The following is a 21,929-nucleotide window of genomic DNA, read 5'->3' on the forward strand; positions in this document are numbered from 1 at the left end:
GTACATGTAAATATGTAAGGGACTCGTGAATCTGATGGGGATGAGAAGCGTGAAATAAAACGAGGGTGGATGTGTAATTTCATTGAAGTAGAAGTCCAGAACATCAACCCAATTTTCGTCATTTCCCACACCGAAACGCCACCAATCTTACATATCGTTTATAAGATTGTGACAGGCTTTCCAAGGGCGTGTTCGTAGAAAGGAGAGATGGTTGGCATCTCCCCTGACAGGGACGGGAACAGCCTTCGGGCTTTACCTGTTACCACACATCCGGTTAAGGCTACCCACCTTCGTGGTGGATCTCTAACCCAATTTTTTTTTAGCTTTATTTTCTTTTCATTTATCGGCAATTTCACTGTGAAAAATCAAGAAAACTGTCCCGGGGATTTGCCCGAGATATTAGTAGCTTGTTTTGCTCTTTGAATGCAGAAGATAAGGCCCCAAAACTATTCGGGGATAAACCCTTCTGCCATTTCTCCTTCTTGCTCATTCTTCCTCTTCTCTTTCCATGGCGTCTACGGTCTCTGCCGCTATAGACCTCCCGTGTTCTCTGTCAAATCCAGCCGACCCCAAGAACCGAAATTGCTTCACCAGTTCCTTCAAGCCTCATCCCTCAAGGAGGAGATTCTTTGTCGTCTGCAGTGCTCCCAAGTCTCCAACGAGGGCTCCGGAGAGTTTTTCTGAGCAGAGCAGGAACAACCCATCTTTGTCGGAGCAGCTGAAGCCTCTTTCCACAACTACGCTCTCCGCGCCGACAACTGCCCAGACGCATGTCCTCAAATCGAAGCCCAAGTCAACCTGGGTCAACCCCACGAGGTCCAAGCGCTCTGTGCTCAACCCTCGGAGACAGAAGCGGTCCCAGCACTCGTACAACCCCCGGGTTAAAGAGCTCAGGCTCTTTGCGCAGAAGCTGAATGAGTGTGAGTCCTCTGAAAGTTCCTTCCTGTCTGTTCTCGAAGAGATCCCTCACCCTCCCACCAGGGAAAATGCACTTTTGATCCTCAACAGCTTGAAATCCTGGCAAAAGACCCACCTTTTCTTCAACTGGGTCAAGACCCAGAACTCATTCCCCATGGAGACCATATTCTACAACGTCACAATGAAGTCCCTGAGGTTTGGGAGGCAATTTCAGCTCGTTGAGGAACTTGCCAATGAGATGATTAGCAATGAGATTGATCTCGATAACATCACGTACTCCACCATCATTACCTGTGCCAAAAGGTGCTACCTTTTCGACAAAGCCGTAGAGTGGTTCGAGAGAATGTATCGAACCGGTCTAATGCCTGATGAGGTCACTTACTCTGCTATCTTAGACGTGTATGCTAAGTTGGGGAAAGTAGAGGAGGTGCTGAGTTTGTATGAGAGGGCGAGGGCCACCGGATGGAAGCCTGACCCCGTCACATTCTCCGTCTTAGCTAAGATGTTCGGAGAAGCTGGGGATTATGATGGCATTCGGTACGTGTTGGAGGAAATGAGATCTCTTGGAGTGAAGCCTAATGTAGTCGTCTACAATACCTTGTTGGAGGCAATGGGCAAGGCTGGAAAGCCTGGTCTCGCAAGGAGTTTATTCGAGGAAATGGTCGAATCAGGGTTGACCCCAAATGAGAAGACCTTAACTGCCCTCGTAAAGATTTACGGAAAAGCACGGTGGGCTAGAGATGCCCTCGAGCTGTGGGAGCGTATGAGGTCCAACGGATGGCCCATGGACTTCTTCCTTTATAACACACTGTTGAGTATGTGCGCTGATCTTGGCCTCGTGGAGGAGGCTGAGAGGCTGTTCGAGGACATGAAACAGTCGGAGAGTTCTCGACCGGATAGCTGGAGCTACACCGCGATGCTAAACATACATGGCAGTGATGGAAATTCGGACAGAGCTATGGAGTTGTTTGAAGAGTTGTCCCGATCAGGGGTTGAGCTCAATGTGATGGGATGCACGTGCTTGATTCAGTGCTTGGGGAAGGCAGGAAGAGTCGATGATTTGGTAAGGGTTTTTGATGCTTCGGTCAATCGCGGGGTCCAGCCCGATGATCGTCTTTGCGGTTGTTTGCTCTCAGTGGCTTCGATGCGCGAAGAGGGTGAGGATCTGCACAAGGTTCTTGGTTGTTTGGGTAGAGCGAACCCAAAGTTAGTTGCCTTCGTGAAGCTCCTTCAAGAAGAGAGTGTGAATTTTGAGAAAGTAACCGTAGAGTTTAAGAGTATTATCAGTGAGACCGCAGTCGAAGCTAGGAGACCTTTTTGCAACTGCCTGATTGATATATGCCGAAACCAGAACTTGCACGATAGGGCCCATGAGCTCCTGTACTTGGGAATTATGTATGGGCTATATCCAGGTTTGCACAACAAGACTGCTGATGAATGGAGTCTAGATGTTCGGTCACTCTCGGTTGGGGCTGCGCAGACGGCGCTCGAGGAGTGGATGAGGACCTTGTCTAGGATCGTGAAGCGCGAGGAAGCGCTGCCCGAGGTATTTTCAGCCCAAACAGGCACAGGAGCCCACAAATTTTCTCAGGGACTTGCAAATGCCTTCGCCTCTCACGTAGGCAAGCTTGCTGCCCCCTTTAGGCAAAGTGAGGAGAGGGCGGGTTGGTTCGTGGCAACCCGCGAGGATTTGGTGTCATGGGTCCAGTCCCAGAATCCACCTGCTGTCGCAGCATAAGTTGGATGCTCGGGATGTAATTAAAGGAGGAAAACTTGTTCCTTGATGGATACTTTAGATGTTTATACTGCTTATTTGTTGTTTATTTTAGGGAGCAGCTTAATGGTGAAGAAAATCAAGATCTGTATTGCTCTTGCTGGTTGTAGGTCAGCAGTTACGAACTCTGCATTACACGCTGCACCGCATTGATAGCTGAGCAGATTTGACTGGCAACATGCCAACATCTTATAATTAAGGCTTCACGCGTTCAGCTTTGACCATTCTTGACTTGACTTAAAGCTTTGATTAGCGAAAGATTGATTTAGCAAACTTTGATTATGATTATTAGACAAAACATCAGTGTCAGTATTCATTTATGGGCAAAGGAAAAACTTTTTTTTTTTTTTTGTTTTGGTAGAGGGTGGGATGATGATCACTTCCACGCAACCTGATGGAACCTTTGTCAGCAATCAGCATTTCACTATCCTTCCAGGGCTGTTTCTCACCTCCCAAATGTAGAGACTTATCCCAATTAATTAATCCCCTATCTTCATTTTCCATCTGACTCAGCGAAGCAAACAGATGATGTTCTGGTTTTTCTATCTTTGTTTATTTTATGATGATTGGTTTCTTGCAAGAACACCCATGATTTATAGTATTTTTGCAAAGAAGTCCCTGATAGTCAGGGACCAGCTAATTCTCAAGTCACACAACAAGCTGTTGTTAAAAAAAATCAGTCAAAGCTTGATCAATCAGATAGCCTGTCAAAATTGACTAAAATCCCATCTTCCAAGTCTACACTATGGGACATACATTTGATCCCTATAATATAATGTAAACACAGGTACAAACTCTCACTCACATGTATCATGTTCGATAACCATTCTTAAAAAGAAAAATCATGATTTTCAGATTAAGTAACCCGTAATGTCAGAATTTCGATTTTAAGAGGATAGATCCACGAGTCCAAAGTCATAAAGTTGGCTAGAAATCTATCCGGTTGATGCATTTTTATTTTTATTTTGGGTAAATTGTACTGGTGATTCAAAATGTTTTACAAATGTTTCATTATGGTTCAAAATTTTTTTTTCGTTACAAGATGGTATAAAATGTTTCAAAGTTTCATGATGGTACAAACCGTTAATTGGCCCTAATGCCCTTAACATTTTGCTGACGTGGCATGTCCTATGTGTCACTTTTGTTACGTGGAACCAATCATAGTGCGCCACGTCATTTAAGAGAAAATAAAATTTTAAAAAGCCCAAAAAATACAAAAAATAATTTTAAAAATAAAAAAGAGAAAAAATTTAGAAAAAATAAAAAAATATATATTTTAAAATTTTGAAAATTATTTTTAAAAATTTAATTTTTTTTTTAATTTTTTTTAAAAAAAAAAAAAAAAAAAAAAAAAAAAAAAAAAAAAAAAAAAAAATAATTTTAAAATTTTGAAAATTATTTTTAAAAAATTAAAATTTTTAAAATTTTTAAATAATTTTTTTATTTTTAAAAATTTTTCTTTTCTTTGTTTAAATTCTTTTAAATTTCCTCTTCCCCTTCTTTTTAATTTCCCCTCCTAAAAATTATTTTTAAAAGTTTTTAAAATTTTTAGAATTATTTAAGATTTTTTGACCACGTCAGCAAGGATGTGACACGTAGTAGTCACGTTAGCGTCGGCTTGATGGCGTCAAGCTCGAATTGACGGTTTGTACTATCATGAAACAATTTTGAAACATTTTGTATCATTATGTAGCGAAAAAAAATTTTGAACCATAATGAAATATTTAGGTTGCGTTTGGTTTCATAGTAGGATTTTAAAATCAGATTTTGATTTTGATTTTGAGTGGAATAAATGGGGCTCACCCTTTGACTTTGTATGAGTTATGTTGTTTTGTTGTGAAAAAAAATGGTATAAATAGGGCCCACTCTTTGACTTTGTATGAGTTATTTTGTTTTGTAGTGGATAGAATTAAGTTAGAATTGTAATTTTAAAATTCTATCCTAAAACCAAACAAGCCCTTATAAAATAGTTTGGACCACCGGTACAATTTACCCTTTTATTTTTGGGTAGTTGCCATTTTACTACCATTGTAGGAAAAGATAGGTGAGAGGGTCGTAATTTCTAGACAATATTGGGTAGCTTTGCAAAAAAAGAAAAAAAAATCGACTGTAATAAAAGCAGCTGCTAATTTTTCGCCTATATAAATGCTGGCTCGGAGCTTTCAAACCAGCGTCGCACTGTAGATTGTACGTGTGAAGAAAAAGTCAAAGGTACGATCTTTCCCTCCTCTCTTCATCATCTCCGTCTGTTATTACAGCGCGAGATTAATTCAAGATTACTCCGATTATCATGCCGGCTAATCTAATCTAATCTAATCTACTAGATTTTTGGATATTTTTTTTCTGGTCAACTATGATTTTGGATTTGCTTCCTCATTCTGTACGGTTCTTCGCAAAATTTGGGAAAAAAGTAAAAGTTTCTTACTTCTTGTGGATGATAAATCGGCTGCCCTATGATGGAAAAGCATCCTTTTCCGTTTTGTTGGGTCGATTTCTCGGAAAGATCGAGGGTTTTGCTCGGTTACTTGTTCTTAGCTTCTTACCTGGGACTCTTGTTCTGCAAATCCAGAAATCTAGGGTTCGCCCAATCTTCCTTTCTCGAAATCGGATTCACTCTTGTATCTGTCTGAGGCATGACTGTCTTGTATGGAGTATGGGGTAAGCTATTTAAGTATCGACCAGCTGCTTCTTGATTTCCTGGGCCATATGAAAGAACAAGGTTGAAACAAACATCTGAGGGGAGTTTGCATGATTTTGGCGTGAGAACCACAGTTTTATTGGTGCTGATTATGATGCATGCAGTTAGTTGGGGTTCATTCTGAATTATCCGTCGAACTTTTGATGCACAGATTGCATTTTTCCTTCACAACATTGGAAATGCAACTCCAGTTGCATGTATTCCCTCGAGTCTGAGAAGAATGTGGAGAAAGGCAGTAGGTCAAGAGAATGTGTTGCTGAATGCAGAGATGATGTACCTCGCTTAGTCTCTCACGTATAAAAGTCGGGTGGCACCAAAAACCTACTCTTTTTCTTGATAGAGAGCATGCAGTCAGATTTGGTATTGGATAGACTGGGGAATGAATTTTACGTTTCTGCTCGAGTCAAAAGCGTGTATGGTGAAGGTTTCCTTGCCCCATAATCTGTTCCATCTGGAGCAAGACCTTTAATCCATCCCACAGTAGATCGCATAATATCCTGAACTCGTAGATTTTACTTTATTTGATGAGGTGCGATTGGCCATTCTGTCAAAATTGTATGGCGACTCTGAGCAAGTAGTTCTGGTAGGTGTTATACGCTCAAGGTCCTTGCGGGAAATGCGCTTTGGTTTTGCATTATCATGCAAAGTTTTCTCCTTCATTAAGCAAGTGATGGTATTAAGTTGCATTGCTTGCTCCTGGATTTGCAGGTAGAACTGCCCATTTTATGGATATCGAATCACCAAACAAGGAGGTCTCGAAGGATTTGGCTCGTGAATCGCTCATCGCCATATCGAACTTGTTACCTGATAATGTTCTAGGCGAGGACGTCTCACTGCTCGAAAGCTTGAGCAACGGTAATGGTGTTGCAGCAGTGAACAGTGACATTACCGAGAAATACAGGACGGAGCTGATATCAATCTCGTATGGGCAATCCCCTGATGCGAAACCGAAACCTGTTGCTCTTAATCGTGAGGGTTAGAGACAGGATTCCCTTATGTCTTGATGTTGTCTTGCACAAAGCTACTTTTGATGTAATGTAAAATAACTCTCATCCTGGGATGGTTTTACTGATGTTTTGTCTGCAAAACTATACAGATGTATGGTATGATTAGTTTGAAAGACTGCAGAGGCAGGTACTCTTATTTGCTTCGACCTTGTGCATTACTCATCATGATTGTGATCGTGTATTTGCTCATTACTCATCTCCCACAGCAGAATTTTTTAATATCGTTGCCCTTTCTGAACTTCCCTTTCGCCTCTTTCCACTCGTTCTTGATTGGAGCTTGGTGACAAACTCTGATTAAATTCTCTAGCTATTAATGTTGCGTTTGGTTTCATAGTAGGATTTTAAAATCAGATTTTGATTTTAAAAAAGAGTGGTATAAATGGAGTCCACTCTTTGACTTTGTATAAGTTATGTTGTTTTGTTGTGAAAAAAAGTGATATAAATGGGACTCACTCTGACTTTGTATAAGTTATGTTATTTTGTTGTGAAAAAAAGTGGTATAAATGGGATCCACTCTTTGACTTTGTATGAATTATTTTGTTTCGTAGTGAGTAGAGTTAAGTTAGAATTGTGATTCTAAAATAATACTCACAAACCAAACAAGGCATTATGCAAGGCATAAGTGTTTGGGCGAGTCGAAGTGCGGGATATGGGGTTTCCATTCAGCAGTCTTAATTTATTGTTGCATAATCTTTCAAACGATTTCCAAATAGAATTAGTCCAGTTCAATTGAGAATACTTCGTACTCTCACCGGGTAAGGGAGGAAAAAAAAAAACAGCATTTTTAAGGACCGTAGACCCGAAAGTGGGACCATTATGGGCCTGTTTTGGCCCTGTTTGTTGTAATCGGGCCGGTATCAATCGTTTTGTTGGTTGCAAACTTGGACAGTCTAACCGGCGCTCTAGAGAGAGAGAGAGAGGCGGAGCAGCTCCACAATGGCGACGTCGACGGCTAGTGGAAGCACGAGACGGGAGAACTCGGCCAAAGTTGTGGTGGCCGATCAGATATCTCAAGCCGTTCAGTCCACTTCTAATCTTCTTCACCTTATGCAGCAATCCACTCCTTCCCATGTACGCTCGGCTCGATCAGTTGTTTGTTTTCTCGATTTTGTCTATCTGGTCCCAATTTGATACATTTGCGTAGTTTTGTGCGATTAGATGCTTTTGATCCATTATGAGTCTGACTCAAATTAAACTGGGGAGGCATGATGAGCCATACGCAACTGGGGAAAGCCCAATCGTCTTTCTGTCCAATTCTTGCTAAAAGTGAAATCTTTCGATTAGGGTTCCTGTTGCTCGTGATTTTCTTAGGAATTCGGTCGTGAACAGGGATGAAATTAAGTTAAAATTGTTTTATTTATTGTTGATAATGGATTTTGATTATATTCCTGTCTACCATGTGGTCTTCAGGCTCAACTAGTGAAGCTTCCCAAGAATCTTTTAGCGAAAGTCCCGACTATTCAGAACACTCGGCAAGTACGTGAATTGGGTAGAGTGAGCTGAAGTACTGAACTTCTGAAGTTCAATTCTTATTGATTGTTGATTTTTCCTCCTTATTATTTTGTAGGTACTGGAGCAGATGCCTCAAGTTGTAACCTCTCTCGACTCACACGTAGAGAATGGTTTGCAAAGGTTTGATTTTTTAACTCGTTCAGGCAGCGATCGCTTCACTTCCAATCTCATGAATGATTAGAATAGCAATGCGAGTTACCATGGGTATCTGAAGCTGAGACTATAGTACAGAGCTTGTCCCAGGAGCATGCTGCATTTTGTTTCTAGTACCGTAGAATTCTTTGAAACCACAGGACATCACAGCAAAGAACTCTTTTTATGCAGCAAAATTTGACATGCCTTGTCGGATCTTTGCAGTGTTCCTCATTTGAAAACTGTAGCCCAGTTGCTAACGAACATGGAGAGCAACCAGCTCAGTTCTCTGTCCCAGGTCGGAGTCTCTAGGGAGGTCAGAAATCTCCTTTGATACACAAGATCACATATACTCGAACATGAGCTCTTCCTTTGCTTAGTCCCCCAGATTTTTAACGTTGTCAATTCTCGGGAAAGTGTTATTTTGATCTGATGTTTGCTTAGCAGAACCATAATGTTGGATCTGACTTGAGACATTTACCTCTGAACCTTGAAATGCAGGCATCTAGTTGATCCTCTCCTCTGAAGCTTCCGCAAATCGAATTTTTTACAGTTGAAGTGGATCGAGGAAATTGAACTCCATCAGTGGGTCAAGAGAGCCGAACTAAACAGCTGCTGTGCGGAAAGCCTCTTGAGAGCCGGAATCCCGCAAGTTCTTTTCCCTTCGTGCTCGGATGAGTTTCTCTGTAAATTTGTATGGAGCCTGAAATGTATAGCACTGTAATTCATTACATTACCCTACCAACTGTGCTGTTTCATTTGGAATGAATAATAACCGTTACGCAGTATACTCAGCATTTCTCCTTCGTATCAAAATCACCCGTGTGCAATTATTATTCATTTCATTGGATCTTCGTCCTGTTCAAGTCGTATATTAGGGGTGACGCAGTACGGACTACGAGAATTTTCCGTGTAATTTTGAAAAGGAGTCTTCACAGAATAGTTATGGGCCGACATTGCGAAATGGGCCTGAGCAGGGCCACGAAGATGTGAATCATGCTGTCGGCTCAACGGAATAAAATCTGCTAGGGTTTCTGTCCCCTTAGCAATGTCACACTAGTAGGGTTTTTCTCTCTCCTCTCCCTTCTCCTTGCCTTTGCCTATATAATTCTTCCGTCCCACCTCATCAGCATCACGGCAAAGCAGGCAGCAGCACCATCAGCTATTCTTTACGATGCTCTCGTTCATACCACTCGTTCTCTCTACCAGTTTACAGCGTTGAGTTTGCACTTGTGCTTTCAAAAATTGTTGACGTTCTTCTTTTCAAAGTTCTAATTTTTAGCATCAAGTTGCGGTATGTTCGTGCGTAACGATCCTGGAGGGCTGTAGTGATGAGCTGAATATCTGTGTACCGGAGGCGGCCCCTTTTGTGGTTTGTCGGTGACGGTCACATACACCTCTAAGAAGTTCTGAACAGTGTACTATGTTCATCTTCCTCCTCCTTTTTCAGCTTATTCTTACCCGAGTCAAGTTACGAATTTATTTATTTTTGCCGGGAGATTGATTGGTTTATGGATATGGGAGTTGTTTTTTTTTGGGATAAATTATGGATATGGGAGTTGAGTTGTGCGAGGTGACGATAGAAATTCATTAGTCTGTCAATCCACTGACTATGTAACAGTGTGATGTTACCGTGAATCCCGACAGGTTCTGATCGCAATACCTTAACTCCCCAGTTGAACAAGTATTTCTTACGTTGTGTTCTGTCTTTTTTTCTTTTTCTGAATTTTAATCTAAAGATTCAGTTTTGATAATAGTTTTCACATGAAATTGGATTGAGAGTGGGCAGATGATGAATCTCATTTCAATTAATGGGTAATTTGCGTCTGAACTATCATTGATGCTATTTCACCTTGGAGAGCTGATGCCCACCCTGACTCAGTAATAGTTTCCTCTGCCTGCACACCTTTATGTGTAATGATAATGAGTGCTCCCTCTGATGCTTGGCGCTAGATTTTTTAGGGATTTGGCTTCTCCAGAAGCCGATGTTTCTGATCCTATGGCTGTGCTTGTTAGAGACATTCTTGATGGCTAAGTGCTTCTTTCATGACATGATAGTGTACCTAAGCTTCAATTTCTAAAGTTAATCCATTGCAGAAAAGGCCAGTGACCCGTTCTTAGATCTGGACAGTTTCTGAATTTCATTCTAAGAAAAGGAAGTTTTCCAGTCCATGAAAAGGTTTCAAACTCACCCTTGATGGATTCGCCATGATCATCTCGTCACACAAAAATTAGATCTGGCGGCCATAGGCAATAGAGGCGTGTTACCACTCCCTTTGATGGACTTCAGATGAATACAATTCCATTGTTTCTTATCAAGACAGTAACGCTGTGTTTGGATGTGGTTCATTAATGGGGAGGGAGGGAAAGGGAAAAATTAGTCCTATTTGGAAAATTTGTAATCGATGAATTTGTAATTATTCTTTTCACCCTTAATCCGAAGAGAGTGAAAGGGTGAAGGCGTATGTTTTTACTTAGCACACTTCTCCCAGATCAGTATTATTGCGGTTATACTCTCTTATGGATGGTTGCAGGCATTCTCTCATCAACCTTTGGTTCTCTGATTGTTATATTATGGACAAGTTGTGAATCCTCAGGATTCTTTGAGTAGCAGACAAGGAATTCGAGAGAAGTGGTGCATTCTCCATTTTAACCTGCGGTTTCTTTTTATTTCGGTTACTTGTGTGTGTTTCCAATGACATATTCAATAGTGAAGTTGAAGAGTTTTCTGTTGCATTTGTGTTTGCTTTGTTCTAGTTTATATATATTTATTTCTTATTAAGGAGAAGGTGAAGGAAAGAACAAAGGAAGGAACAATATACAGAGGCAATATCATTAAACAAAAGTCCTCCAACTCAAAGTAAAAGATGTAATTCTGTTGGATTTACAGATATACTACGAGGCTCAGAGATGTTGCTGACAATAAAATTAGTCAGAAAAAGCTCCAGAGGTGAAAGAGAGTTCCATTAATAAATAAATGAAGTCAACACCACTTGGTTCTTCTGTTCACACTTTCAGTTTCAGAACCAAATCATCATCTTCATAATTCTGACCAGTGTGTTATGTATTTATGGCAAAAATTTTGGAAGTCTTTTTTTCCTTCGATTACTATCTGTAACGGTGTGGGCGTATGATCTTTGCTCCATTGAAAGTTCGCATCAATCATCTGCATAATAATTAAGTGATCATGTTAGCACAGCAGATGCTGCGAGGATCTCAGCCAGATAGATCAGTGTCGTAGTTCGAGTCTCGGTTTCCTGCTGTGCAATCTCCTTGTCACAATTCCCTGTCTTCATCGAGCAAAACCTCAGGATGCACAGCAGCGCTGGTCAAATTTATAGCCCGCTGGAGCTTCCGATGGTCCAATACTTCAACTTCGACTGAGAATGCAGAGCTAATTGGCCGATGATCTGAGAGCCTTATATCCGCTCTTTTGTAGGAAAGCTGTTTTATTCCTCTCCCAAGCCACAGTATACGATCACACCTGAAAATTCCACCAGCAAGAACTATCGTAAGGGGAAGCACCTCCCTCAATTTGTTTAGGCACTTCAATTTCCTGGAACTATCGAATTTACCATGCGGGTGATCTCTTCTTCTCGCCTTCTCTCGGGGTTTCACCAACGTATCCGTCAGAATTGATCTCATACTTGTAGGTTGGTGGGAAGTTTATTGCACCTTCTTTCCATCCTTCGAATACACGGCCAACTTGGAGTTCTTTGCTTAACTGCAAGATTACAAATCTTCTAAAGAGACATCCAGTGCCTACTTATCTGCATGTCACGCTGAAGAATATGCTGAAACTTACCTGGTCATGGTTCATTAGCTCGTTCCACTGTTTCTTAGCAACAAGCTTTCTCACGTCCGAATCCGCCATATTCAGACGGTAGTTTAGATCTCCGAACCAGAATATCTGACTGTATTACCAGAATAACCCAATCAATTCCTAATCACATTACTTATCCATAAGAAACAAGTATACAATCGCTGATGCAATCAAAGCGAATTTGGGTTTGTAGGGAGAGAGGGCGAGTAGTTTATACAATTTGAGAAAGAGCATACTCGTGTGATCGGATTGTCTGTGGCTGATCGTTATCAAAGATTGACGAGAAACAGGTTCGGCGTAAAATCTCACTAACATCAGCATTCCTTCTCTGTTCGGCCCCATCCTTCTGACCAGAGGTCAGGTGAGAGCAAACAAAACATAACGAGGATTGAAAGAGAGTCATGCTAACAGAAACCGATCCCTGCATCACCAAACAAATTCCAAATTAGAGTTAATAACTCGAAACCAGAAAGTAATATCATGCCTGCAGAGGAATTAAGTAGAATGCATTTAAGCTGTACTGGCATCATATATCTACAGAGCGGACTGCTTCCATCCCCACGAAAAATCATTCACGAGAGTAGAAATTCGCACCTTCTCGTGAAGAGAAAGGAGTATCTTTCAAAGCAAAAGCTATGAAAGGCCACTTTCAGCATCCTTGTCATGAAATTTGGGGCAGTTTCAACTTAAAGGATATGAACTCTACCTTATTTCCCATGTAGCCCATAAGGCCAACTCCTACAGGGGACACTTTAAGGTTGTTTATGTGCCTCCTGAGCCTCTTCCGAACCCAAATCGAAACATAGATCCCCACCATCTGCTTGCTGATAATTCTCACATATTTCGGTCGTGCCTTTGCCTTATTACCTCTAGTCATTCCATTATCCTGTTTTTCAGGTGATGTTTTGAGGAGGGGATCATCATCCTCTAGAGAAAACCTGCCAGGCTCGTCAAAGGGTAAATTGAGAACTCCAGGCTTCCATTTCTCTTCTATACTCAAATCCAACCCAAGATTTCCGTAGCTGTGGTGCGATCTTCTCAACGAGTCACCTCTCAGGGCAAAAGTTTCGCACCCGATTCTTGCAGAACTGCTAAACACTCTCCTTAGTTTTGCACCTGAAGAAATTATTGTTGGACCTGCATCTAGTGGTTGTTCAGGCCAGTCGATATGACTACTCAAGTCCCCATTTATCCTCAACTGCAAGTTCCTTCCTACACCCATAATTCCTTTAGGATCATCATCGTCAAAGCTGTAGCCGACCGTGGCAGGTACCATGAGATCGTCCTTGATTATCATCTCCAGTGCATCCTGGGCCTCGACTGCATCCGCCAATGAGTCAGCAGCAGAGGAAGTCCTTAGCACTGGAGATGGTGGGGCGCTGTAGCTTTTGTGTTTGGTTTCTGGTTCAGCAGATTTGTTCAAGGTTCTCCGAATGATAGCCTCCCATTTCGGGATGGGACGGCTGTCCTCAGCTCCCAGGACATTTCCCGCATTCAAAGGAACAACCTCCTGAAACCTGATCACAGGGTGCTTCGTATAAGAATGTCCATTCATGCTGGATATTGAAATAAATATGAGAGAGATACAGGCAGGAGAAAGGTGCCGACCCGATGATGTATATGTCTGCAGGTTCTTTGGTACAGAGCCAATCATCGATCTCAAGATTTTCATTTGGAAGTCTCCCAGCAACATTCCAAGTGCCTATGGTTACCCTGCGGATCAAGTTAAGAAGAGCACCCCATCTTAGGATAATTCAAACTGACGAACACGATCAAAGCAGAGACGAGAAAGCAAAAAGCTCTGTTCATGCCCAAACCTCACTTCCTTCGTGTTTATGTACTGAACACGCAACGTCTCCGACTTCCCTCTCCTGTGTCTGAACTGAGAGCTGCCCTTTGAATTCATGTCTGTCACAAAATTATTTCAAGCAGAACATTCAGGTGATGTTGAATATTAAAATTGGGACGAGTTTAGCAATTTCAGGAGCTGATTTACGTGGTAAAAAATCTAAAGCTTGCCAAGATTATCTTATGGAAAGCCCTCCTGAGTTCGGCAGTACAAAGAGTAATCTGTATAAAGTAAAGTATGCCAGAGTTTCGCTCAGAGTACATAAAATTTGAGGGGGGGAAAAAGAAAAAGCGAATTGCCTGAGGTTCGAGGCGGGCATTCAGGTTGGTTCGGTTGAGTTCTTCGGGAATAATCATCATTTTGGGGAAGACTCTCATCTTTAACGGAGGAAGCTGTACCATTTTGCAGTAACAAAGAGCACAATCAGACACAGTTTTTTTTTTTTTTTTTTGGGGCATTGCATCATCACGGACTATTCATCAGCTGCTGAAGCTACATACGTACCATCATCTTCGCTCTCTGTTTCAGTGTCGACCTCGTCCTCGCTGAAATCATTCACCTTTGGTTTAATATTCAACCATTTCTTCATCACAATGGAAGGCCAAAAGGGCTGCAACCAGAATGCAAACATGCACAGACATCATTCATCATGGGATCAGACGACGAGCTAAACATTCAAGCACGATGTGGCAACGTGAAAGAAGACGAGTGATACCTCGGAACGCCTTCCTCTACGGCTCTTCATGGTGTCTCTCGAGAGCGAAACAGGAACTCTTGACGGTAATGAAGCAGGACTTTTTGAGTCTGTCACTCAAATGTTTTTGGGGAGATTAATGTTTAAATAAGAGGGTTGAGGCCTATCAGAGAGCAAGGGCGGTTTTGATGCCAAACACAAGGAAGATTCTTAGTAAAGGACCAAATAGAAATGACAGCAAAACAGTAGCCCATACCCTCACTCAAACCTCAACAAACATCCACAACTTCAACTTGCAATAAATCAACCAAAAAAAAAAGAAGCAAAAGTAAAAAAGAAAATTCTGAGTGGTCCTATTCCCTATTTTCTGATCTTGAAAATCAAGAACATAATAAAACTGAAAACCCATAAAAGATCGAAAAAAATATCACTTTCAGGGATGACAAAGTATTGCAGTCCTAAAATCAAATTGATGCAACAGCCATTGCTTTCAATGACACAGTGAGTCAAATTAATAAATCATGATGCAGGTCCATTTAAACACACCCAAAAAGAAAAATCAACAACCCCATAATACCATTGAGCCCTTAACAAGGTTTCTGCTCTAATTAATTACAGCTAGCTTTAACTGAGCTGCCGAAATTGAGTCAAAACAACACAACTACTCCAGCTGAGGATTCAGAAAGACTGCAACTTGATGGTGGGCCCATCTCTTGCTCAGTTCTCACTCCCCCACATCACACATGCGCCAAATTAAACACACTAAAATTCTAATGTTGGCGCAGACAAGCAGCACCAAATGAATGACGGCACCTAATTTACAGGTAGAGAACCCGATAAAACAACACGAGATATTAAATGCTCTAAACTATCTTAACCAAGATTTTCTTGAGACCCCACCGATTAAAGAATTGCCCGAACCGTGGGACGCCACAAATTAGTTTAAAGCATGGTTGATGCTTAATTACGCTAAAATATGAATGTCCAAGTCAAACGGGTAACTGGAGGACGAATATACATATATATATATGGTATATACGGCTGTGTAGACCCATTGGAAGGGCGGTTTGATGAGCTTCGATTCCTTGATTTGGAACAAAAAATCCATAAAAATAAAAAAGCAAGCTGGGTCATATTGGATTGATTATAATAAATCCTGATTAATTAAATTGTATGCATTAAAAATACAAAACAATCAATATGGTGACCATGCAAGCAGGCAGCTCATGCAAGGTGTAAATAAGGAATCCATTTCAACTTGGATGGGTACGTGAACTTCTATTAATACAACGAGTCATTTTCCATCGGACTTTGATTTGTTCAACCTACTTCATGCTAAACTCCACTTTGCATATTAAAATTTTTGCCCCATTTTAATAGAACGTCCCTCTCTCTCTCTCTCTCTCTCTCTCTCTCTCTCACTCTCTTTCTTATAATTTTATCTAAACTACTTACAAATGATAAAGAATTCTATCCTAATTTTGCAAAACCAATTGACATGTATAAAAGTTGCAGGATATATAAATACTATGCAGGAAGTGGAAACAGAGGGCCCTCGATGAGAATCGAACACGTCTCTCAAATACGATAAAATATATCCTGCTGTAATGAACCTCATTTCATCATCTCCAGTTTTTATATCATTTATAATGTGGAGAAAAATTATAACGTTCAGTCGAGCTAGTTCATTTGAAGTTTGCAGATAATTAAAGAATCGAGTATAGGTAATTTGAGAGAGAACTTTCTTTACGGTGAAGGAATAATTAAGATGAGCACATGTACCGTAAATTTTTTTCTTTTGTGTGAAAAGGAGGTTCGTAGGCATAGGAGATAGAGATTGAGAGGAAGGGGAGTGATCAGCACAAAAACACCTTTTTTGGGATGAAAAGTAAGCGCAGAAGTTCACTATATTAATGTTAGGTTTGGTTTCATAGTAGAATTTTAAAATTAGATTTTGATTTTAAAAAAGAATGGTATAAATGGGGCTCGCCATTTGACTTTGTATGATTTATGTTGTTTTGTTGTGGAAAAAAGTGATATAAATGGGGTCCATTTTTTGACTTTATATGAGTTATTTTGTTTTATAATGGGTAGAATTAAGTTAGAATTGTGATTCTAAAATAATATCCTAAAACCAAACAAGGCATTCAGTTTGGTTTCAAGATTATATTTTAGAATCACAATTCTAACTTAACTCTACTCACTACAAAACAAAATAGCTCATACAAAGTCAAAGAGTGGATCTCATTTGTACCACTTTTTTCCACAACAAAACAACATAACTCATATAAAGTCAAAGGGTGGGCCCCATTTATTCCACTCAAAATCAAAATCAAAATCTGATTTTAAAATCCTACTATGAAACCAAACGCAACCTAAATATCACAGATAGAATCACAGTACCGAGCCCCATTTGCTTTAGCGCAACATATCTTAATAGTAAATTATTGAGCCAATAAAAATCTTAATTTAGATGTCGGTCAAGCCATAACGATTTTTTTTTCTAATTCTTTTTTTTAATATATATTTTTGAGTACATAGGACTGTAGCTGTAGTAAGCAAGAAAAAGATCGACAGAGTCAGCTGCGGCAAGTGGGGGGATTTAGAAGGGGGTGGACCAAGCTTGCTAGCGCACTATATGTGGGTGCCATAGAAAGCAAACAAAAAGTTTTGAATCGTCCGACCTTATTTATTCCACCCCTTCACACACAAGCATATATATATATATATATATATATATATACACACACACATATACCTCAATAACTATATATCGTATATAGATATTGAGAATACTTCCTGATTAAGAATTTTTGTTCATAAAATAAAAGTCCAATCCATACCTCAAGAAAATTTCACGCGGTATCATCGCATGCAATTCCATCCCCATCTGGTATATCTATATATATATATATATATATAACGATACATGCATGCATTCTAAATTACTATATATATATTCACCATTCACACACAAACCCTCCATACACACACATATATTCATAATTGTACTACTTAGTGAGTCGACCCAGTTCAAGTTAGATTAACTAGAATCCATTAAATTTTTGAATACTAGGGTACACAACGAAAAAAATTAAAAGAACGGTAATAATTACGTGATTCTTATTTTTTGTTATAAGAGAGATGCATGGATTTAAGACAATGAAACGGATATTTTAATAACTAATAAAGTGATACGGGGAGTTTCTTCATAAGAATCAGCTATTCGATCTCTATTGGTTGACAGCCAAAAGCGTGTGCCACTACATGCGCTAGACTATCTTTTTTTCTCAGCAATTACGTAATTTGAGACCACGACACACTTGGATATGCTGCTTGTGGTATTCAAGCAAGGACCACCGAATAAATAGTTTTCCAAACAGTAAACGCTTGCAATGCATTATATACAAAAGTGACCAAAGAAATGATAAGCAATCCATTTAGCAAGCTCAGCCTCAGCTAGCTCTAGCTGCGCAGGCAGCGGATGATTTTTGCTTTTCGTTTTCGTTTCTTTCCCTTTTCCTTTGTTGTTTTGTTCTAGAATAATGTTGATGATTTCAAATCTCGGGTTTTATGCCCTCCTCACTTTTTTTTTTTCAGTGTGAGTCATGATATCCGAAAATTCAATTGGATACCGACTAATATAGTCGAGCCGAGTCGTCCCACTAGGGGTAAAACTCTTACAGCGTGAATTTTTTACATTCACAAGAACTCGAACCGAGACCTGACCTAAGCAGAATAAGCGTCGAACCATTTAAACCAACCAACGTGGATTGCCCTCGGTAGTTATTGACAAATTCTTTGTATATGCTAAACCTATTCCCCTGAGACCGCAATTAATGTATATATGGGTGAGTATTACTTATCTATTTGGATGTGTAATGCTCAATCTAAATGTTTAAAAATGAAATATTGGCTTTACAGTGGGCTTACGATTCTACTTACAAGTATTTTGATTGATTATTACTCATCGACTTTACTGAATATTTAGTGTATATATATGTGTGTAGGAAGTGTTATTAGTAGTACTTGCAGGCACTCTTAATTAAGCACTGTTGTTAGTGTTATTAGTAGTACATTGTTGTTGCAATTCAGAGAGTCGAATATTAAAGATTATTCTCCCTTCTAACAAATGCATTTCCTGGAGCTCAAACTTGTATTCTCCTCATTTGCAATATTAGAACTGCTTAATTATCAATCAATAAACACTTTGATGATTGATTACTTTTTATGATTTTAAAAAGAATTAAGAAGATATATATGTTTGTGGCCGTGCGTCGAACTCCAAATCGAGTACGGAACTGTACTGTATATATACTACGTACTTTGTTGGATGCCAAAAGACAGGACCTCGACAGAAGACGTACGTATATATTACCTCTTCACTTCTTCAAGAAACAGGAATTGAGTAGAACAGAACTGCATGAACTGTACAATTGCATGCATATATACATATACACACACGCACATATATAGGTGTCCTAAAAAAATTCCTGTCATATATGTATATATATATCCTCTCTCATCAAACCTTACATTTCTTCGATCGAAAGTCTCTCTCGTGAAATGCAGGCAAGCAAGACAGCTTATACCTGCACTTACTGTGGCTACGAATTAAAGCCTTTCTTTTTTTGTCTTAAATTCACGGAATTCATTCCACCAAAATTATTATATGGATGAAAAGAAAGCTTTCTTAATTTACCCGCGTTTCCACACACCCAAAAGAAAAAGAAGGGTGATACCGTGGGACTAGCCCTGGTTGCGTACATGATCGAAAGAATAATGCTGTATACTTTAGTTTCCTTTCTTTTACACTGTATATATACTATACCTATGTATACTGCCCCAAGAAAGCACTTCACTTTCTCTGGCTATGTACTTTCCGAGCAAAATGAAAATAATAATGCAGGTATTATATGTGAGGATTAAAGCTGTTTAAAATAATGATATATTAGTTATGCAACGCCATGTCTTTGTAATCTTCTGTTGGATCTTAATAGGCTGATCTTGTTTTTGGTAGCCAGGTCCCCACCTTCTTATCTTCCCATGACCTACCGACCTAGACGATTTTAAATCAATCAAATTTTATGTTTATATATTCTTAAAATTTCATACTCAATCCAAAATTTTAAGCTAATAGAATGGTGTCTTAAAAAGACAGAATTGTTCTTCTATTTTTCCGATAAGTGATTTAATATTCCTTAACTTGCACCCTCACGCGCAACGTGAACATAAAGCTACGAGTAGAGGGACTTGCATGGACACACAACACGTTGGTATGGGGCCTGAATTCTATGTCTGGTACCATCTTAAAATTTCGCTGTGACTTACAAGGATTGGACGCACGTCTAATTCAAAAGTTTAAGCTAATAAGATTATAAACCCATGATTATCTTTCTATATTTCCAATGTGTGTTGTAGAATTCTTAACACTATATATATGGATCATGAATATGATGTGATTTCTCACAGATAATACGAATCTATAGTAATCCGTTAGGCTAGCTGATCGTGATGAGCTTGCTTTATAACCAGGCCAACTTTTTGAATTTGGGGGCGGTGCCCACGAGAAGAAAAGATTCAAAGCTGATCGATGAGATGACACTTGTGGAAGAAGAGAAAGCTATAGCCAGCCAGCATGAGCCCGTTAACTGTTGATTTATTTTATTTTAATTATTTATTTTGGTGATTCAAAATCAAATGCCTTGGGCAGTTATCTGTAGAAAGACATGACTTTTGAATTATTGGAGATGAGTCTCCTTAATTGTAGAGAGTCGTGTACTGTAATTAAAGGAATGTGTTCATTCATTTTATAAATGAATATGTCTATTTATTGAAAGGACACGAAAGTGATATTTACTATTATAACTACCCATTTTCTCTCTTTTACAAATTATTCAGAAAACTCCATTACCTTTTCAACAATTCTCTATCCCTCTCCATCTCTCAAAAATTCTTCCAAATACTCTGAGTTCAAAAACCTCCTTTGTATCGCAAAATTTTCAAGAGCAGTTGAGAGATTTTCGAGTTCTTAGGATTTTCTTTTTGAGTGCACATTATAAGATCCTGCGTGGTTCGTTGTATCTTAAGAGTAGGACATCATCACGTTATTGCACCAAGGTAGAGGCGGAAATCTACTTTGAAGTCAGCGCCTTTCACAGTGTGCCTTGAACCAGTTCTACATACAAAGTTTTTTCTCATTTTTCTTAATTATTGATTTGTGTGTTCTTCGTGTTGTGTTTTTTTTTTCCGTGAATAGAATTTTTAACATTAACATCATCTAAGTTATGCTGGCTGTATAGCTAGCTAGAGTGAATGACATTTTATTCCTTTCTTCCTGCGTTTTTTCCTTTTTTGATCTTTATGGGGTTAATAAAAGAACATTATTAGTAAGGAGGAAATGTACGTATACCTGCATGGAAGAGAATCATCAATAGATGAAATTAATAGGGAATCCATTCCCTGTACAATATTATACTAGAGCGTGACCCGCACTACACAAAAAATCAACTGTTATTTCAATATTTTAAAAAGTAAGTCAAGCCTAAATTTGATACTTTGTCAAACTATATTATATTTTAAAGATAATACTTTATTATACTTGTATCTAAAAATAAAAAGATAATTTATCCAAAAAAATAAAATAAAAAGATATTACGTTATTATATAATCCAATATACATCAATTTGTCTAAATTATAGATATTGAAGTTTATGATAAAACTATATTTCAGAATAATTATGATATATTCATTGGTATGCTGCGAATAAAAGAAGAAGAAGAAGATCTACAAAAATATATATATATATATATATATAAGAAGAAGAAGAAGAAAATGGGTGGGAACGTTCAAAAGAGAGGAAGGAGGAGGAAATCGAGGGAGGGATTGAAAGGTGAGTAATCAAAAAAGAAATTGAAATTACAAACTTGTCCTTAAATTTCTTTAATTATTCATGTATATTTTCAAAGGACATTTTAATGGTATATTTGATTTTAGAATTAAGTATAATTGAGTTTTGATTTTAATTGGATTGTAATGATTGTGTTGTTGAATTAAGAGAAAAAGTGTGAAAAAGTAATGAATAGTTGAGAAAAAGTAATGATTGTATTGTTGAATTATGAAAAAAATAATAAATAGTTGAGAGAATTTAATATTAAAAAATAAATTGAATGATTAAAAATTTGAAGAAAATGAAAAAGTAATAATTGTGTTGTTGATTTTTGTTGTGTAGTGAGTAGAGTTAAAGTTAAAGTTAAAATTTTAAAAACATGATTGTAAAACCAAATAGAGCGTAAGAAATCAAAAGTTAGACAAATTAAGGCCTTGTTTATGGAGTCATATTCTACTCTATTTAACTCAACTTTATTTTTCTCTCAATTCAACAACACAATCATTATTATTATTTTTTTTCGATTTAATAATAAATTCTCTCACATATTTTTTCTCAATCATTGTTATAATTAGTTTTTTAATAGTTAACTCTCTCAATTATTCATTATTTTTCTCTCAATTTAACAACAC

The 21,929-nt window shown here is 38.7% G+C and overlaps 4 protein-coding genes and 4 non-coding genes across 13 annotated transcripts; 7 read left to right on the forward strand and 1 right to left on the reverse strand.

The window, feature by feature from the left end:
* The first annotated feature begins 188 nt into the window (after positions 1–188).
* LOC116206509 lies at positions 189–319 on the forward strand. Its single transcript, XR_004156736.1, has one exon. It is a non-coding gene; the product is annotated as a U6atac minor spliceosomal RNA (small nuclear RNA).
* On the forward strand, positions 198–2,918 carry LOC116203354 (pentatricopeptide repeat-containing protein At5g46580, chloroplastic). The gene has a single exon (XM_031535043.1). It carries the CDS (start codon positions 509–511, stop codon positions 2,654–2,656), a length of 2,148 nt encoding a protein of 715 aa, XP_031390903.1. The 5' UTR covers positions 198–508; the 3' UTR covers positions 2,657–2,918.
* A 1,832-nt stretch (positions 2,919–4,750) lies between these two features.
* LOC116206364 lies at positions 4,751–6,560 on the forward strand. 4 transcript variants are annotated; one of them, XR_004156665.1, is made up of 3 exons: positions 4,820–4,903; positions 5,542–5,692; positions 6,099–6,560. XR_004156665.1 is itself a non-coding variant. In XM_031539209.1 (2 exons), exons 1-2 carry the CDS (start codon positions 5,326–5,328, stop codon positions 6,368–6,370), a joined length of 297 nt encoding a protein of 98 aa, XP_031395069.1. In that variant the 5' UTR covers positions 4,983–5,325; the 3' UTR covers positions 6,371–6,560. The 4 variants fall into 4 exon arrangements, 1 of the variants encoding a protein (XP_031395069.1); XR_004156666.1 differs by lacking the exon at positions 4,820–4,903 and adding an exon at positions 4,915–5,350; XR_004156664.1 differs by lacking the exon at positions 5,542–5,692 and having other exon boundaries at positions 4,751–4,903.
* Positions 6,561–6,989: 429 nt separating this feature from the next.
* On the forward strand, positions 6,990–8,857 carry LOC116206366 (tobamovirus multiplication protein 2B). Its single transcript, XM_031539212.1, has 5 exons — positions 6,990–7,468; positions 7,808–7,873; positions 7,965–8,029; positions 8,267–8,357; positions 8,543–8,857. Exons 1-5 carry the CDS (start codon positions 7,334–7,336, stop codon positions 8,552–8,554), a joined length of 369 nt encoding a protein of 122 aa, XP_031395072.1. The 5' UTR covers positions 6,990–7,333; the 3' UTR covers positions 8,555–8,857.
* Positions 8,858–9,364: 507 nt separating this feature from the next.
* Positions 9,365–9,458, forward strand: LOC116206510. Its single transcript, XR_004156737.1, has one exon. It is a non-coding gene; the product is annotated as a small nucleolar RNA U61 (small nucleolar RNA).
* Positions 9,459–9,609: 151 nt separating this feature from the next.
* On the forward strand, positions 9,610–9,699 carry LOC116206519. Its single transcript, XR_004156745.1, has one exon. It is a non-coding gene; the product is annotated as a small nucleolar RNA snoR14 (small nucleolar RNA).
* A 122-nt stretch (positions 9,700–9,821) lies between these two features.
* On the forward strand, positions 9,822–9,914 carry LOC116206507. The gene has a single exon (XR_004156734.1). It is a non-coding gene; the product is annotated as a small nucleolar RNA Z101 (small nucleolar RNA).
* A 935-nt stretch (positions 9,915–10,849) lies between these two features.
* On the reverse strand, positions 10,850–14,687 carry LOC116206365 (type I inositol polyphosphate 5-phosphatase 2). Of its 3 annotated transcripts, none has more exons than XR_004156667.1 (10): positions 14,429–14,686; positions 14,218–14,323; positions 14,013–14,105; positions 13,682–13,772; positions 13,473–13,577; positions 12,571–13,381; positions 12,082–12,285; positions 11,847–11,955; positions 11,617–11,765; positions 10,850–11,525 (listed from the first exon to the last, which is right to left on the reverse strand). XR_004156667.1 is itself a non-coding variant. In XM_031539210.1 (10 exons), exons 1-10 carry the CDS (start codon positions 14,456–14,458, stop codon positions 11,318–11,320), a joined length of 1,887 nt encoding a protein of 628 aa, XP_031395070.1. In that variant the 5' UTR covers positions 14,459–14,680; the 3' UTR covers positions 10,850–11,317. The 3 variants fall into 3 exon arrangements, 2 of the variants coding, with proteins under 2 accessions (XP_031395070.1, XP_031395071.1); XM_031539210.1 differs by having other exon boundaries at positions 12,101–12,285; positions 14,429–14,680; XM_031539211.1 differs by lacking the exons at positions 10,850–11,525; positions 11,617–11,765 and having other exon boundaries at positions 11,842–11,955; positions 14,429–14,687.
* Positions 14,688–21,929: the final 7,242 nt, after the last annotated feature.

The sequence above is a fragment of the Punica granatum genome, chromosome 4, assembly GCF_007655135.1.
Source record: "Punica granatum isolate Tunisia-2019 chromosome 4, ASM765513v2, whole genome shotgun sequence".
NCBI classification, from domain to species: Eukaryota; Viridiplantae; Streptophyta; class Magnoliopsida; order Myrtales; family Lythraceae; genus Punica; species Punica granatum.